This window comes from Corvus kubaryi, unplaced genomic scaffold (assembly GCF_017639235.1).
Source record: "Corvus kubaryi isolate FWS band 111438036 unplaced genomic scaffold, C.kubaryi_AGA036_p1.0 37334, whole genome shotgun sequence".
Lineage (NCBI taxonomy): Eukaryota > Metazoa > Chordata > Aves > Passeriformes > Corvidae > Corvus > Corvus kubaryi.
Window position 1 is genome coordinate 17279229 of NW_024581108.1, and position 18862 is coordinate 17298090.

At 38.2% G+C, this 18862-nt stretch overlaps 1 protein-coding gene across 4 annotated transcripts in view; it reads left to right on the forward strand.

Moving 5' to 3' along the window:
• MAST2 (microtubule associated serine/threonine kinase 2) overlaps window positions 1-18862 on the forward strand; it is a 190399-nt gene that overhangs the window by 14665 nt on the left and 156872 nt on the right. For all 4 annotated transcript variants that reach the window (XM_042030595.1, XM_042030587.1, XM_042030588.1 and 1 more), the window contains exons 2-3: window positions 6279-6426; window positions 9696-9838. In XM_042030595.1, coding sequence (XP_041886529.1) covers window positions 6279-6426; window positions 9696-9838 — 291 coding nt within the window. The remainder of the gene's footprint in view (window positions 1-6278; window positions 6427-9695; window positions 9839-18862) is intronic.

The following is an 18862-nucleotide window of genomic DNA, read 5'->3' on the forward strand; positions in this document are numbered from 1 at the left end:
CATGTGATCCTGCAGCTGGGACACTTCACAACAAAGTTAACAGCACTAACTTTCCTGATGAAACATTAAATCTTCTAATTTGTTAGTTCTAATCAAACATGCCCTGTAGTTGTTTCCTGAAGAGTTAACAAGAAAAAAAATCTCATTGGAAGAAGAAGATAAGGAGAGTGTATCTGGTAGTATAGGCTTCTGATACTGGGTCTTTCAGGGAACATTCCTTTTTTTTCTTGTTTGTTTGGCTTTAACTGTGGAATTTTTTTTTTAATATAGAAAGTTTTGAGTTTGTAACTTTTCTGTCATCTGTGTTTTAACTGCAGATGAGTGTACAGAGGAAGCTGTAGGTATTCAGAATGGTAAATGTGTGCATGATGTGTTGAAAACGTCACTGTGGCAAATAACACTTGGCTTTGCAGTCATTTTGAAAACTTAATATTGACACTAAATTAAGTTTATGTATTTATTGTTGTAGAAATGTTGGAATTTATTGCAAAGTTCTTTAAATAAATCTACTACAGAGAAAAACAGTGAAGGACTCTCTCCCATCTTTAAAATACTGACACTTTTATATGATGTAATGCATTCTGTAAAGCTTTTCTCTGTTGTTGATGTCGTAGACCAATATATTATAGCTCCTAAGAGGCTGTGTTGATTTACTATAATTTTCCTTGATTCTGCTGTCTCGGACATTTTTCAGGGTGCTGCTGGCAAGTACATGAGTTAAGCACACACAGTTAAAAAGAGATTTAGTTGCAAATTCTTATTTAGCCTACAATTTTGGTCACGTGTGGGCTCACCCCAGCTTCCTGGTAAACTGCTGGCCCTCTCCTCCCAATGTGTAATGTCCAGACTAGAAAGTTAAGGCAAATTTCAGTTCTAAATACTAAAGCATAAATACTATGATTCCATTGCACTAATTGCTACTTATATACATAGATATTTGGTTTGTGATCTGTTCTCTAGGCTTTAATTTTCAGTGTATTTTAGAGTATATTAGAGCAGGCCTAATGACAGGATCACATTTATCTTTCATTAAGGGTATGCACACAGATTATATAAAGTGATGAGGAAAGGCTGAGAAGAAAAAGAATGCTTCTCAGATATGCACACAGCCCTGACACAACAGGCTTTTATCTTTTAAAGGACAAACAGTACTGTGCTAAAAAATAGAAAGTGCAGCTTTCAATGTTGACTATTTTTGGTGCTTTCAAAAAATTCAGAAAGTATCAAGTTACCCTCAAGCTACATTGCTCATTGGTTATCTTCCAATAAGATATAGGATGGGCTAATAACAGTGAATTCTTGGCCAGTTTATTGTAATTAAATTTTCATTCTTCCTTCCAACAGTTTGCTAGGATTCACTTCCAGATGACCTAAGGTTGTTATGCTCATTAGGCTTCATAAAAAAGGTTTCTCATTTTTCTTATTAATGGATTTCCTGTTCATAGAAAACTTTTGTGTAGATTCCCCACCCCCAGCTAACAGTTTAGCATGTTTTGACCTGCAGACTTGAATGTTTGTCAGTCACAACTGAGTGCTTTTGCTTGTTGTAGAGATTGTGAGGCAGTTTGTGTTTGATTTTATAACACAGTTACATGTAGGGAAGTGTCCTTTGCATGATCTGTTACATCCTAAATGTAGGCCATAAAAACAGGGCTTAAGAAGTTTTATCCCAGCTTTGGTCTGATGCTGATGTGTCAGTCTCATTGACTGTGTGATGCTTCACCTGGCTGTCCAAGGAAAACATGAATCCACATTTGCAGTATTCACCTGCCTTTTGTAGATTAAAGACCTGTGCTGTGCTGCTCTCTTGCAGCACTATTAAATGAACAATGGGGAAACAAAAGAGCTGAAAATCCTTGCAGTGGTTTACGTGCTTGTTCTTTTATTTCCTGCTTTAATTGCTTGGAACTTTTCCTGTGCAATGGAATGGAGGGGATGACTGAGAAGGTTCCTTGTAGCTGTGTTCTGAAATCACCAGATCAGGATTTTAACAGGGGATATTAGTGTGATCAGGCAAATTGAGAAGCACATTTAGCTTCTTGTCTTTTATCTGCAGCTCCCGTCACAATCTAGCTGAGTGTGATAACCCTGATGTGAGATTTCAGGCAAGAGGAACAGACTTGTGTGTTATTCCAGTATCAGAACTGTTTTAATGCTTTTTCTGTGCAAGTGTGGTAAGTGACTGAGCTGCGAAATGCAGAGCCTCTTGATAGTCAAGAAAAGCTTTGGCCATTCTTCTTCATATCCTGCTATTTCAAGTTACGTGAGCAAACTTTTGTGTACTTTTGTAGGGACTGACATCAATAATCTTTGCCTAGCAAATCAAGATTATGTGACACTTTCATCTTGAGCCCTAAGCTTTGCAGGAATCAGCTGGCTGTTTGAACCTGATTTTTAGCTTGTGGCAAAAGCCACAAGCCCAAAGTAAATTAAGTTCTTTATCACATTTGAAAAGAAATGAATGGAGAGAGGCTCACAGTTCTTTTCACATGGTGTGAGCAAAGTGTTAAGTGCTTACTAATGCTTTCATCTCTAGAGTTGTAAAAATTTTTTCTTTTGAAAAGTGGAAGCGGAGTCCTTGAAATTATGGCAGTTTGTTCTATGTAATATATTCTTCAACCACTTTCTCTGATAGATTAATTTAGTAGTTTGAAAGCATGTAAGCAAAATTTTGCTCTATTGCTGCAAAGAGTTTCTTTATTCATTAATTTGGAATGTTGTGTAAGATTTTTGTGTTCTTTGTATGCATTGCTTTGGGGCAAGGACAGGGAAAGATCTCTTCCTCTAGGTTTTTTTCGTTCCTTGTTTAAGAGTGGTAATGTAATCTACTGCTATTTCCATTCAGTTCATCTGTGATCTGCAGTATCAAAGCAGGGTTTTGATGGATGAGTGAAGTAAATTGCAGTCTTATGAAAGACAGCTCTATTGTTGTCAAGCTAAAACTTTCCCTCTTCATTGTTTGCTGACACAATATGGGCACAGCTTTTAGAAAATGAAATTTTAAACTGGCTGTGTTGCACTTAGCATTTTTTAAAACATAGTAGGCTGTCTCAGAACAGTCACTTTTTTTTTCTTTTACTCTTTTAATACCTGTTTTAAAAGTTAAACAGTATATAAACCTGCAGAATGTGATTGGAGACCCTTTCTTCCAGACATTTAACACCTATATAGTCTTCTGAATATTGCCCAAGTGTTTAATGTGCTTAACAAAAAAAGGGCTCATGAAGATTTTTCTATATGTAATATGTACCAAATCTATCTTGTCTAGAAGACAGCTTGGATTCTTTGGAGTGTGTGGGAAGCTGTTTTTACCTTTCTACTATTCCTTTCTTATCTCTGTGGTAGAAGTCCTGGTGGAAAGCTGAACCTGGGGACAGCTGTCATATGGAATGGCTTTTTGAGAAGTAGCTTATGCCATTGGGCTGACCTCAAAGGTGTGTGTAGGCAGGTGTTGTAGCAGATCAGATACTGTGGTAGGAGTAGGTTTGCCCTTCATCTGGAGAACTTTTGATTTAGATATTATCAGATCTACAAGACTTGTGTACTGTAACTCAAGAAGACACATTAAGGATTTGTAATTATTTTTGCCAATAAAAGGAGACTGTGCATAGAGGGAAAAGGGGAGGGGTAGGGAAGTGGGCAGATTCTTTGCCTGGTAGGGGTATGTGAATATTTATATATTGTGTGGAGAAAGAGAGGTGTGAAATACAGAAATTGCTTGTAACATGACTTAGAGTACTTTTGTTTCTGACTTGCCTTTCTTTACCTGGTGTCCTAAGTGAATGAATGTTCTTATTTGGTTGCAGTTCACTGAGAAGGACTGCTGAGAGGTGTATATGTGTGTGTTTGTGTGTGTGTTGAAGGGGAAGTGAATATACACCTGCAGGGGAAAAACCAAAACAGCAAAACAAATGAAACCTCCAAAACACCAACAAACACCCCCAAAACTTTGAACAAAGAAGTCCCAGTCAGAACACTTCCCTTCAAGTTAGTCTTTGACATTGTAATTTTAACTGCTGATGATGTGCACGGGGCCTTTCAACACATGACTAGTTTCAGGGAAGTAGCTGCATACTGAAGGATGCTGGGGACATTTGGAATTGAAACATAAAGGAGTGTGAGAGGATAGGCTGGATGAGGTTCTTAAGTCATTTGTTTGTAACCTGGAGTGCCCATGTTCGTGAGTTCTTTTCTTTTTTTGAGGTGTGGTAATTTCAGACTGTCACGGGTGGTAAATGTGCCAGATTTCAGACATTATAGGTATTTAGGACAGGCCTTAATAAAAGTGTGTGCATGTTTCTGTGTGTCTACTTACAGTCATATACACGGATGTAACCATGTTCTGCCATCCTGAACAGAAGCAGCAAAGACTCTCTGCCATTGGCCTCTGCAGCTTTTAGAGTCCCCTGTGCTGGGGGACTGCTAATGCTGCAATTTAATATTATTTAGCTTACTCCCAAGTACAAAGAGAAAGACAGGTAGGTGCCTTTTCAGCTCTCCAAATGACAGAAAAGCAGAAGTGTAGGCTGCTGGAAATAAAGTACCTTTGTGGGGAAGGTCAGAGACAAATGAAAATGTGATGCTCTTTGCTCAAAGATGTGTATGAGGAACCATAAGGTTAAAAGAGTTTTTCAGCTTGAGCGGTTTTCTCTACCCCAGGTCATTTGTTTTTGATCCTCTCCCCACTCTTGCACCAACACAACTGTTTGCAGCTGTGTGGTGAACTGGGCAAGTGAACTGACCTGCTTTGGTACCCAGGTGTCTCTCGTGATCTGGTTTAGACACTGGCGACTGAAAGTCTGACCAGAACCAGAGAAGAAAATGTATCCAGAGCAGCCTGGGAAAGGTGCACTGCTGAAGCTGACGTGGAGCAAAGCATTGCTGTCCCTCAAACAATAACAAAGTTATTCAGTATTATGAGGTGCCAAAACATTTCATGATTAGAAGGAGATGGGGTCTAAGAAAGGTTGAGAATGAGTGACTCAGAGCTAAATGAGAATTCTATTTCAAATCCCAAATCAGTTTTTTTTCCTGTGTAAAACCACTTTATTCATCTCCTTCCCCTCCCCTCCTTTCCCCTTGAGGTTTTTAAAGTGTGTAGTCCTGGTCTGGATTTGACAGTTTGAGGCATAACACTGTAGACTGAATAGATTTGAATTAATGACTTTAGAAATAGATTTTGACTAGAATCTGCAAATTTTAATTAAAAACCATAACTAGTAAACTAGTTTTTGATTGAAACATAGTTCAAAACTATGTTAAATTGTGTGGTAATGTATCATGCAGGGAAAGTTTATTTTCTGCCTCAGATGAGATTTTTATGAGGATAAGCATGGCTTGAAGTGCTGTACGGGCACTTGAGAGGCATTTGAAATCACATGGAGGAGTCCATTAAAACAAGTGGAATGTTTCACACTGCAGAGAAGGGAGAACTTGAGCAGTTCATCTCTATGGGCTATAATGGAAAGTGTCACGTCTTCAAATCTGTGTCTGATAGCAAAGCTCATTGTTCTTCTTTGGGTGTGGAATGAGAGTTTGACACCTCCAGAACAATGAAAAGCACGAGGAAAGCACTGTGGATGTGCCTGACACTGCTCTGCCTATGCTATTTTGACTGAAATTTTGCTGTATGCTGTGAAAGGAATTCACATGTGTGGGAGTGTTTCTGACATACATGTCTAATTTTGTTTGTAGTAATAACAAAGACATGACACAAAGGCTGATTGTTATCCTAATTATTATTTAGTTGTGCATATGGTCTTTGTAGAGCTGTAACTTATAATAGGAGTTTTGGGTTGCAATAGACATTGCAACAGTTTCTTTATAGGTATATTACTCACAGACTGGATGGAATAAAGATTGAAGAAGACTGGAGAAAGTACTTGTGCTTTAGCAGGAAATAGCTTTAATCAAAGCTGAGCCTGTTTTTTCAGTACCCTTTTCTCCTACATACTGTAAGAGAAAAAAGCTGCTGTAGCATATTTGCATTTTTCTGACTATTATTAATGGTATTTCGTACAGCAGTGGTGTTCAAGGACCATAGTTGACTGGGACCTTGTGATGTGCTTTCTGTGCAGCTATGGGGCACCAAAGAGGGGGATCTACAATGTTAAGTGGTGTTGTTTTGGTTCTTTTTTTGTGGGGGAAGTGGGGTGGGTGGTGGGGGCTGTTTCTTTGCGGTTTTTTGAGCGGTCTCGTTTATGCTTTGGAGATTGCGTCTTTCAGACGAGGATACTTGGCTGTCATTAACAAACTTCCACTTGTTTTTCTTTCTCCAGGAGATGATAACGGAGTCCACTCCGCTGCGTTGCAGGAAACTCAGCAATCCTGACATCTTTTCATCTGCTGGGAAAACCAAGCTCCACCGTCAGCTAAGTCAAGATGACTGCAAGCTACGAAGAGGTAGCTTGGCAAGTTCTTTGTCAGGTATGCCATTTTGTAAAGATAATATGACACTTCAGGAGTATTAAAGATGCAGCATTGTTGGCATAACAGTTGTTATAAAAAACACTGGTAAGTCACTGGTAAGGTGACTTCTTGTCGGCAGGGCATGCAAAATGTTATGTAAGAGAAAGGTGCAAAAAGAGATATTAGTAGAAAAGAGTGAAAAAGCCTGGATTAAGAGGGGAATTTTGTATATTGTCCAGAATGGAAAGTTAGAAGCTAAGATTTAATATGTAAAGTTAAAAAAATGGAATGGTGGAACTTTAGGTGGCACATTGATGCATTCTTGCCCCTTCCAACATCATCACTGAATGTAAGCTTGCCCACTTTGCCCTATTGTTTCTTACTGGGAAGCTGACTTTTTATATCATGTTTGAATTCCTGTTTAGTTTCTTTTTGTCTTCAAAAGAGCTGTAGGCAATTGTGATTCAAAGTAAAAATCTTGCTTACTAACTTGATGGTTTTTTCAGTTTGTGTAAAATTTGTTTTTTCTTGTGAAAACAATATTCAACCCTGTAATAGAATTCAGTTTGTCAGCTGTAGAACCATGGAGCGAGCATAGGCAAGTAATTAGCCAAAATTGAACCAAGTTCAGTAGTTTTCTTTTTTTTCAAAGACTTTGCTAGTGGGCTAGGGGATGGTTTCACAACTGTTCAAAGCTGATATCAAAGTCTGTGGTGCTGGAATAGAGCACAGAGAGCTGCATGATCAGTCTAGAATGAAAGAGCTGATATGCCTGAATGCCACTGTTATTCTGTAAAGTTGCAGCCCATTTCCTCCCAAATTAGGCTGTTTGCCTATTTGCATGTTAGTGCAAGAACTAGAAGAGTTCAAAATTCTCAGGTGGGAGGGAAAGAGGAAGAAGGTGAAACCACCTTTTTGGCATCAGCATGGGCTTGATTTACATGATTGCGAAAATACATCCAGTCCCAGTCCCTCATGTTTTATCAGAGAAAGATAAATATTTTCATGTTTGAAGTGTTAGGTGTAATAGAATTAAATAAGCAGTAAAGTATGTGTGTTTTATTTTGGCTTGGCCTTGGCTTAGTGTTTTATTTGTAGTAAGTGGATAGTTTCTGAAAAATGGAAACATTCATAGTGTTTTGTATGCATGTAAGTTTGTTCCCCAAGGCAGGTTAATCACTAGAGGAGAACAGAAGTTTATGGACTGCACAGCTGGTGACTGACTGGGATGGCCTAAGTTTGTACTGTAGCTTTTTTTTCCCTTGAGTAAAAGAAAGCAAAATAAATAGGAAGAAGCAGGGAAAAGGGAAGGTCTGTTCTCTTTAAAGAATAATTTTCTGTTTGGAGATTGTAATTTCAGAACAGAGAATTCTATATTCTCCAGAACCTGTTGATTCATCTTAATGACTTTTCAATCTACTATGCCTGATTCAGGAAAGGGTAAAGAGCCCCAACAAGATCAGTCTGACCCAACTGGATAAAGAAAATGTACATGTTTAGAGGTATATTTTCAGTGTGGGTGTTGGGAATGTGTGTAGAACTTGAGGCATGACAGGGAAAGGCTTTAGCCTAAAGTTCTGTCCTTAAAATGATTCCACCTAATTTTTGCAACAGAACTGAGTAAGTTTGAAGAGCGTAGGTGACTGTGCATACAAACTGGTTGGCTGAGATTTGACTCCTGATGGAATTCTGCCCTTCTGGATTCAGGTTTTGTGGAACTAAAAGGAGATATTGATAACTATATCTTATAGAGACTTAAATGAAATTATTCTTGCTCTCGAGCGTGGGTAAATACATACATAAATATGGCCATGTACATTTCTGTAGTTTTAGGTCTCTGCAGACCTAAAATGAGTTATTGTATTTATGCATTATCTTGAAAATGATGAAGCCATGAAAATCATGTCCACAGCTGTAAGCAGCTTTAGTGGGACTGGGAAGAGGGTATTAATATGTTGTGTCTCTGTTTGCTAGAGTAAGTTGAGCCTGCTCATCTCTCATACACTTTGACTCATTCTGTTGGTGTGTACCTGGCCCATTGCTCGTAACTGTCACAGAAAATTAATGTAACCAAGTTAAAAAAAAAGAAAAAAAAAGACACCGCTTCCACTCCCTGCCCTCCCCCAGCATCATGGCTGGTCACATTATGTGACAGTCTTCCAAAGACTGCAGCTGCTTTTATGGAATGAATGTAATAATTCACATCTAGTTCTCAGGTGAAGTTGAATTTGTAAATAGCTTTCTGCCTCTGAGAGAACAAGTCTTTTTCTATGGCATAGATGTGATTAATGGTGTAGACTTCCTGCTAAGTACTGCAATAAATGTCTCAGTCCCCCTGTGATTCCTGAGCATGTAATAATCCATTGAATGCAAGAATCTTTACTATGCTTGGAAGGGGTGTGTTATTTAGTCCCACAGTCCTAATTTTAAGGAAAAGAGGTATTATCCACTCTGATTTTGCAATGGTGAAATTGAAGTACAGGGCTTGACTGACCAAACTTACAGAGTAGGTCATCTGGAAGCTAATAACTGAACCCAGATTCACAGACTTCTTCACTTACGAGTTTTTAACCACAGAAATAGCTTTCTTCTCTTTTTTCTTTGTGAATGACATTGTACATAAAAGGAAGCTGTCAAGCTCCATGGAGTCAAAATATGACCTACTTTGACTTTGCTTCTTTCTCATTGCGGATATTTACTGCTTGACATTTTTCAAAAAGGAGTTTTGCATTGGCTAGAAAATACATATTGAGCAAAAAAACATCCATCCATGGTTCAAAGCAAGACAATATTTAAACATACACTATGTTATGTTAAAGCTGCATGAAATGTAGTGCTGAATGTCCTTGTGGCAGGAGAAGGTGGGGATGGGTAGATGACTAAGCTATTTAGAGGAGACAGTATTTTACAATTAGGAATGAATTTTCCTAAGAATTTTTAAAATGATACTAAAGAGATTTTGCCTCCTTTTAAGGCAGCCAATATTGTTTCTTTTTTAAGATGTGTGGAGTATGGACAGTTATAAAGTGATAGTCTGGTTTTGCAAGGTTTTTGGATTTTCCCGTTATCTCATAATTTAAAGTAGATTTTTTGAAAATTCTTAGTTATCAAACATAATGAATTTACTGGTAGGGTGCTCTTACAAGTTCTAACCTACCAAAATCTTGAAATGGCTTTTTTTATTAAATGCTTTTACTTGACATGCAGTATTTGTTCTCAGCTTTGTACTTTGAACTTGCAGACTTGTTTAAAAACAAGCTGATGGTATTTTGATTTTATTTTTAAAGGAAAACAGCTACTTCCCTTATCAAATAGTGTCCACAGTGGAGTGGGCCAGACGATATGGCAGCCTCCTGGAGATACCTCCAACCTGGTCCGCATGAGAAATCAGTCTCTAGGACAATCTGCTCCTTCACTTACTGCTGGTTTGGTGAGTGAGTCTGGGAATACTTGTGGTGCTTTTGTGCTATAAAAAGTGATGTGATCCTGTGCTTTAGTTTGTACCTTGTTTTTCCTGCTCCTGCTCAGTGAAAGCAGCATTTTGTTCCTGTGGGACTTTTTAGGGTGCAAGGCGAACTAGGAAGAGAATATGTTCATCCTGCTTTTGACAGAAAGCAGGAAAAAAGTGTCTGTTGAAGAATAATTTCTTTTTGGGGACATTTCTTCTCAATGTTTCTTAAGTTCCCTGATACCTGAAAGAAATATCACTGAAAGTCTAGGACAAGTGAGCATAGGAACCCAACCATTTCAAACAAGTTTAATTGGAAAGCAGCTTTCTGAGTAGCTACCTCTGCCTGTTTTCCTAGGGAATAGCTAGGGGATGAATCTGAAAGGGATAACTGTCCAAGGAATTGAAGAACTGGAAATGACATATGCTCTTCTTCGTGGTTTCTGTCAAAAGCTTTTGGTAAAGTGAAAGTATTTTTGAGGAATGTTGCATCTGTTAAATTATTATTTTCTAAGAAGAGAATATTCTGTATGGGGATGCACACTCAGGTGGCTACAGTCAAGTCTGAATTGCACACAAAAAGGAACATATGTTTTGTTTGTAGATGTTCCTTATTATCTCTAAAAATCTAAAATCACTGATGTGTGAGGAGCAGAAAAATACAAAGGTAGGAAAAGAGTTATTTTTGTGCAGGCATATATGTAACAGAAATTGTTGGTAGCTTAAAAGCAAAGTTGAAATGTTTTTTTGCTGAACATCTATAGAGTTACTTGTGTAACAAGTTTTACTCAAGTGAGGAGTTCTGGTGCATGCTACTTATGGAGCTGCAAGTAACTGGGTAAATTTATGTTACATTGTAAGACTGTTTAGAAGCAATGACCCCTTAAGTAAAAGGGTGTACCTTGGATATAGCCCTGAGAATTTTTTTGGGGTTCCTAGACAGTTTGGCACCACCAGGCTATGAAAGGAATCCTAAATCTTTAAGGTTCAAAAAGCTACACATTTGTGTTACAACTCATTTTGATTTCACAACGAAGTAACTGTAGTCTTGACATTTTCAGACATGTTACTATATTGAAATTCTTCTGATTTGATTTAATTGTATTGCTTCTTAATTTGGTGCCTGTTCAGTGTTTGCCTTAAATTTATGCTCTCACCAGTGGTTCTAAATTCAATTATAACAGAAAGGGAGAATGCTCATATGAACTTGGCGTGTAAGTATTTATCTGATGGGGATTAGAAAAAGTAATATGTTAAAACACAGGCCTGTTCTCTAGAGGCAGATAAATGCTTTGAAGCTTCATAGCTTAGGCTAATGAAAATAACTGTGCTTTAAAACAAAGCATTAATTCTCAGATATTTAATTGGGAGTACTAGGTTTTTGCTTAACAGCTGTGTGCAGCTCAGCGAGCTGCAGATGTTTCCATGTTACAATTCTGCATATTACTCATATGCTGTGTTTTCAGTTTGTTATGGCAGTGTTTGTGCTGTCTATCAAATGTTCTGACATGCAACACAATGCCAACGAGTTATTTTAAAATAATTTAAAATTCTCTGTTTCTTAAGTAAAGCAGAGAAATGAATCTCTAAATCCAGTCTTTGTCCCTCTGTGATGGTGTTTAGGTGTTGAACTATACGGTCACTTTCCTATCTCTATATTCTATGATGGGCTGTTTGTTCGTTACAGTTGCAGTTAATTAAGTCTAGACATTAAACATTTTTATATGAAGTGGGTTTCAAAAGCAGTGACTAAAGAACATCACAAGATGAACATCTAATTAAATGCAGTGAGTCCTGGGATCTTGGAGCTAGTTACATGTTTGCAGCTGTTTTAATATGCTTGTGGTATTGAAATAATTCACAAATTAGAATAGCAAAAGGTCTCTTGCCAGTATAATTAATCTCCTTTGAAGAACAGCTCTATTAAGAGATGAGTAAGTTCAGTAATGCAGAGTGTCATTTTAATATGCCAGCCTTGACTGCTAGAGCATTTAATTCTTCTATTATTTGTTATAATACAGTAGTTAGATGTCTAGAGAGAAGTGGAGTGTGATTTAGGAAAGCCAGGAAAGCTGTGTGCATTGTTTCTGCTCCCTCTTTCTGGCACTGCAGGTATCAGTAGATTTTCCTTTGCTAAATTGCTTTGTGGCATTCAGTAATGTGGTTTTTTGCTTTTTAACCACTACTAATCATACAGAGTGTTTACTGCACTTAAATTGCATTCTTTTCCTCTTTGAAAATACTTTCAGGGCAAAAAGATAAGTTAACAATAGCAAATCTACAGAAATTAGTCTTCAGCTTTTTAAACAAGACTGATAGCTAGGCTACTTATCAGCAATGACTCCAGAACTGGAAATACATAAAATTCTAACTTGCTAAAATATATAAACACAATTTATTGTTGGGCAGAATCTTTCAGCTTGTACATGTGTGACAATCTGGATTAATGTACCTGCACAGCAGTTGCCACTAGGTCCTTGACTTGAGAAAGAAGCCAGGACAGAGTGAATGCTGAGTGCTGTCATTCTGGAATGATAGCTGTTGATCTGATCTGTGTGCCTTCTAAATATATGTGAGGATTTCAGAGGGTGACCTTCAGTTCATCATCTACCTTAAGACGAATGCTCTGATCCTATGAGATTGAATTCTGTTGGGGAGTATCCTATTTAAGACTTTTAAATCCCTAAGAAAGCCAAGGAAGTAATCAGAGGAAAACACATAAAGCATCATTGTGGGCATCTCAGTGGTATTTCCAGCTGTCAAGACCCAAAAATACAGTAAAAAATACAGTAAAAATACAGTAAAAAACTGGGTGCAGAGAATATGTATAGAATGCATGTTCAAGGAATAGAAGGGTAATTTTATGGAAAATCTCTTATGACTTAGTTTGGGGGTTTATCTGTGATCTTACCCTGTCATAAAAAGAATTAGACCTTGGACTGTGTTATTTTAAGGGAGCTCATTGAATCCTAGAATATGCTGAATTGGAAGGGACACACAAGGATCATTGAGTCCAACTCCTGGCCCTGTGCAGGACACCCCAAGAGTCACCCTATGTGCCTGAGTGTTGTCCAAACACTTCTCGAATTCAGACAGCCTTGGTGCTGTGGCCATTTCCCTGGGGAGTCTGTTCCAGTGCTCAGCCACCCTCTGGGTGAAAAACTTCTTCCTGATATCCAACCTAAACCTCTCTTAACTCAGCTTCATCCTGTTTCCTTGAGTCCTGTCAGTGATCATGCAAAAGATCAGTAATATGGATTTCTTCTCTTATGAAGAAAGTCATAAAGACCATCAGGGTTTCTAAACTTTAAAAAGAAAAAGGACCTTGTGAAGAGATGGTTGTTGTAGGAGTAGACTGGGAGTGTCTTTCTTGCAACTGTTAATTTTGACAAAACTCAGTATGAATTAAATTGATTGCCAGAAGCAATGCCCTAAGGTGCTAATATTCCATGGCTGAGCATTTATTGGCGGGCTAGGGGTGACTTTCCCCTCATGTTCATTAAGGACAGAAGGCTTAACTAGAGCACTACACTAATGCTTCTTTATTTGTGGAGAGAGATTTCATGTGTGCGTGTCCCACGTCCTGACCCCTCACAGACAGCATCTCAAGCACTCCCTCCAGGGTTTTGTGAAAGAAACATCTGATAATGTGCAACCCATTAATTAGGACTACATCTCACATGCATTGCTCACCATATAATGCCTGGAAAAGTTTGAGATGTTCCAGGAATAAGAAACCATGCATGTTCCTTCTGCCAATTGTGGCGATAGGAAAATGTTTGAAGAAGCCTGTCAGTGGAAACTTAGATATGTTTGTGAAAGAGATTTTGAAATTCTTTTTTTTAAGACTTACAAGCTTCAGTTTTCTGAAGTGCACCCAGTACTGAGCTGAAACTTGTGGTAATCTTTGAACTGGAAAACAACATAATTTTTGAAAATGAGGTTGAGGATTTCAGCTGGGTGGTTGCAGTTCTATTTAGTGCAAACTTTATAAGGTTTTTTTTTTTTTTTTTTTAGTGTAAACTTCCTTATATTCTGTACCACATGAATGTGGTCAGAGCCATTTCTTCATCTTCAGAGATGAAGGCTGCTGACTAAGCAGTTGGTACTCTGTTAATCCTCTGATGCCACTCTTGCAAGATTTCCTTGTAGGGTCAGTCTCATCTTCACAGGATCATTTCAAATGACTTAGGGTTTTTACATTTGCTTTCAAACAAAGTGAAAGCTGAAACAAAGTGAAATAATTGCATATTCACTGTGGTTGTACACAGTGTCAGAGAGTTCACCTTTCCCTCATCTTGTTCTAGAAGAAACAGTTAAAAACCCAAGCCTCTTAGATTTTGAATAATGATCTGGAGGGTAGAAAGGCTCAAATGCAAAGATTTGAAATAACTCTCAAGCTGAAGAACTTCCTCTGTTGAATAACACTCCGCCTGATTTATTGCGAACGTTCAGTTCCCCAAAGCTGTGTGGATTAGGCAATACTGAGTGGAATGGGGAGAATGGGTCATCCTTGTGTTGTTGGAGCCTTGGCTTGGTGTGCACTGGGAGCCTGGTAACAGACAGACCTCACACTGTGGCATGGTACTTTTGATGTCCAGCTTGGGGTGTGCTTTTTAGATGTAGGAGATAATACTGACTATTTATTTTCTAAATTTCTGCTCCTTTGCTTTTTAAAATTTCTTATTAGATGTATTAGGAATAGAATCAATTGTACCCAATATATAAACTTCCCCTAATAGCATATCATCCCTGTGCAGGATGCTGTTTATTAAAAAGAAAATTAAAATTTGTATTGTTCCTGGCTACAAGGAAGAGTGGCTAATTGGGTACAGGTTTGAATTATTGAGTGAGATTATTACGAGGTAGGTAATTCCCTTTGAATTCATGTGGAAGTGGAATCCAACGGCTGTGTTTTAGTCAAGCCTGAGGAGGGGTCTGTGGAGCTGGGTTGCCATCTGCTGGTGTGCCAGGGGCTAGGGACAGGAATTGTGACCTCCACGATCCAAGTGAGCTTTTGTCAAACAGTGTTAGAGATCCCTGTAATCATTAGTGATTTTACAGCAGGGGGATGTTCTTTCTGGGATCGTGTCCTCCCGGAATCCCTTGCTAGTAACTAGCCATTTGCTTTTAGCTGGAGAATGAATTCACTTTGTAATGCCGTGCTGTGGCTTGCAGCATCCTTTTTCTGGTAACAGAGAGATGATGGTTGGTATCGTTATGAAGAAAAACAAGATGTTTTAGAAAAGAAAAGTATTATTTGTAGCCGATTCCATAAATCGGGAATTTTTGGGTCGCAGCTGTGTGGGTTGCGTTTCTGGCCTGGTGGTGGCGCTGCAGCCCCGGGCGTCTCACGAGCTGCATTTTCCACAAGGAATGTCACCCTGGCTCTGGGACCACCCGGGCTGGGGCCAGGGATGCTTTCCTGTAGCTAAAGGGGACCTTAATTCTGTGTTGTTTGTCAGTTCAGTACGGGAATTAATAATTCAAAAGGCCTGGTGAAGTGCAGTGGAAGTAGAAGTTCAAAACCCCTCCTAGTTATAAAGGAAAATTCTATCTCCACATCTCCTGCTTAGTCCCCAGCACTTTAATGGATTTACTGTTTATTATTTAGGATTTCTGCTTTATGCAGGCACCTGGGTAGTGGTTGTTAAACTCACAGGGATGAGGTCTTGGAAGGAATGGGATTTGCAGTGGCTGGCAGACGCCAGGTATCTGACTAACAAATTAAACATTAGCTTGCAAGGTTCAACATCTGCTCTCCCACCACACTCTCCACCTCTCTGCTCGTTATGTGTGCTGCCAGTGAGGTGAGTGCATAGAGCTTAGAATTCCACCTCCTCACAGAAGAATTAATCTCTTTTTATTGAAAAATACAGCACTAGTTCAGGGACAAATTATTAATGCCAGTTGTGCATAGTGCTACCTCCTGCTGATTGCCTGGATATTTATTACAAAAGCAGACATTTGAATCTGATGGGAAAACTTCATTTACGTTTGTGTCTTCTAAAACACGCAGCTGCTCTTTTCCCAAAATGTTTTGTCATAGATAATGTTACTTTTAGTTTGCATTTTAGGTGGTAACATGTTGACTATTGAAATGTTGCTCAATACAGATGAAAATAGTTTTGTTTAAGAATAATCATGAAAGTCATAGGTGATGAAGGCCATAAATTATTTCAGGGAATAGAGAACTTTCAATACTTGACTGAACAAGTAGGATTTCATATTTTTATATTGACAGAAAAGGAAAAGACAGCAGGAACTATGGCTGCATGAATGAAGGGATTTTATTACTGTATGAAGGCAGGGAAATTGCATTTTAAATTGGCAGTTGTAATTGAAATACCCTGAGATGGGAAGTAAGTGTATTTCCAAATTAAGACTATGTGTGAAGTCTACGTTTATGCATACTAATTAGATATTTGCATGTACATATGCTGCAGAGTCTGATGATTCGTTGGGTACATTATCAATTTTGGAATTTGGACAGGGCCTGAGGAAGAAGTATGGAGCAAGTTCTAGACATTTGGCAGGGTTTAGAGTGCTTGCAGGGACTTACCTTTGTCACAGATTTTAAGGTGTCTCTGGTAGGAAAACAAAAATGGATGTGCTATGACTCTGTGTTTTCATGATAGATTCAGGACACTTGCTTCACACAGGCATCCAAAACTGATAGTCCTGATTGGTTTTTCACTAGGAAACTTCATTCTGAATAATTCATGTAAAGAACAGAAAATTATTGTGATAAATTCTGTACTAAAGTTATATTTACTATATAGTGCATATTACTTAAGCACAGTCAGCATCTTACTCTGAAGAAACTTCAGCATATTACTTAAAACACAGTCAGCATCTTTTTACTCACTTCAGTTAAGTGAATTCCATTTTGGAGTGGACTCATTGGCTTAAAGGAGATTTTCATATTTAAAAGAAAATGTGAACACCCTTCTGTGTAACCTGAGGGTTGTCATTGTAGGAAATATGAATTCATAAAACTTGCCTTGTGATAATTGTTAGGCACTAGACTGTCAGCTTGAATGATTGCAGTTCTCATTATCTTCAGATGCTGCATGTTATTTTTTTTGTCTGTGAATATGTTGAATTGATTTTTGGCACATGCAGTCACTTCTCTTCCTGACAGCAGCACTATTGTAGGTGTAAAGTGAGAAACTGCTGTAGTGTGCATGGAAAATTAGCTTTTTAGCTTGGGGAGATATGGGGAACTTAAAATACAGTTATTCAGACTGTCTTGAACACACGTTGTTGAAGAGTGAGGCTTTGTTCCATGAGTGTTGTTCTGTGGTTCTTAATGACCTCGCTATAAAAACATACTGATGTAGACAATAAAAATTCTGGGTTTTAATTTAAAGTAGGTGAAAATTTGATGTTTTATTTTTGGCAGATATTTCCATAGAAAGGCAATGTGAGATGTCTGCATTTAGTATTTTAATATGGCTGCCCTCTGTGTCTGGTAATACTTCTTGAAATAGTTTCCTAGGATGTGATAATAGGAGGATTGGTCTTAAAACATGAAATACTTTGTTTGCTTAAGTTTCAAGCTGCTTTCTTCCAGAAATGCAAACTGTTTTGAGCTTTAGGACATTTATAACAATCCCCTGTAGCATTTTGACTAAGCAAAAGCTTTGGACATGCTCTGTAATTAGTAGCATAATCCTCCATGTTTGGCTGCCACTTTTTGTTTGGTCTATTTTCCTGCACTGTGTCACTTTGGTTTATCCAAGCCATGCAATGTGTCTTTCCAGCAATCCTTTTTCAGCCCCAGAGACACAGTGATTGTTTATTTTACCACTTGCAGGACAGTGGGAATACAGAGGTTTATGTGCATCACCTCTGAAAAGCTGCAGCTCAGAATCTTTCCTAAGAGTTAATCTAAAATCCTTATTGCCTTGAGATTACTAGAGGGGGAGAGGTGAAATCTCTTGGCAGAGATAAGGGTAGCCTTGTAAGTGAAACACAGGCCTGGGACTTATGCAACAATCCTGATATCTGAACTTTGATAAGCTCAGGTACAGAGAGGTTCAGTCCCTTGGTCACCTGAAGAGCTGAAAGTAAAGCAAGTCTTGCAGACTTTCTGTAAACCTCTGTTTATTAATGTTTAGCAGATGTTTGGAGCTCAGATGGATGGGGCTGTGGAATAATTTATTGCTGCAGTCACTGTATGTAGTATGCCAGCATCATTTTCTGATTTCTGATTATGTTCATATTTAGATTTTCAAGTCAGTTGTTGAAGAGCTGAGGCATACCATGATCTCTTACCTGCCCTTGCTGGGTTATTATTGCTAACCCAAGCATTTCTGCATTAATTGTGAGTTTCAGACTCTCCCCTGGTGGGAACTGCAGAGTCCTTGTGCTGTGAGAACATGAGGTATGAAGTCAGAATCACCAATATATTACCAAGCTTGATTTAGAGTCAATATCTGTAGTTCTTCCCTTTGTGAACAGAAACTAGGACAAATAATGGCCAGGTGCTTTTTTTTTTTTATTTTTTATTTTTTTTTCCCCCTCCAAATTATTGTTTATTATAGGAATAGATGAGAAGAATTCCTGTATTGTGGTTTTTTCGATTGATCAGAATTATTTTCACTTAAAGCAGCTGTGGCCAAATAAGCACAAATAGTGCCAAATTTCCTGAGAGGGTGCCTTATGTGCTCAAAACAAACAAGTCTACCTGAGCAGTTTTTTCAGTAAATAGTGTGGAGCAACTGACTGAGGGGCTTTTGCTTTTGTTATTTACTGCAATGACCAAGTTTCCATAGAAAAACCAAAGATTTTGTGTTCATCATGAATATAAAACACTGTCATGTTGAGAGTATAGTGTGAGTATGCAAAAATATGTCAGTGTGAACTCTCAGCTATTGGCAAAGGGGAATGTTTATAAAAGAGGATTGAAAAATGTGCAGGGTTTCAAATCTGTCATAAAAGGATGTGAAATGTAATTAACCTAAAATAACCTTTAAAATATTTTTTGAGCCTGATAAATTA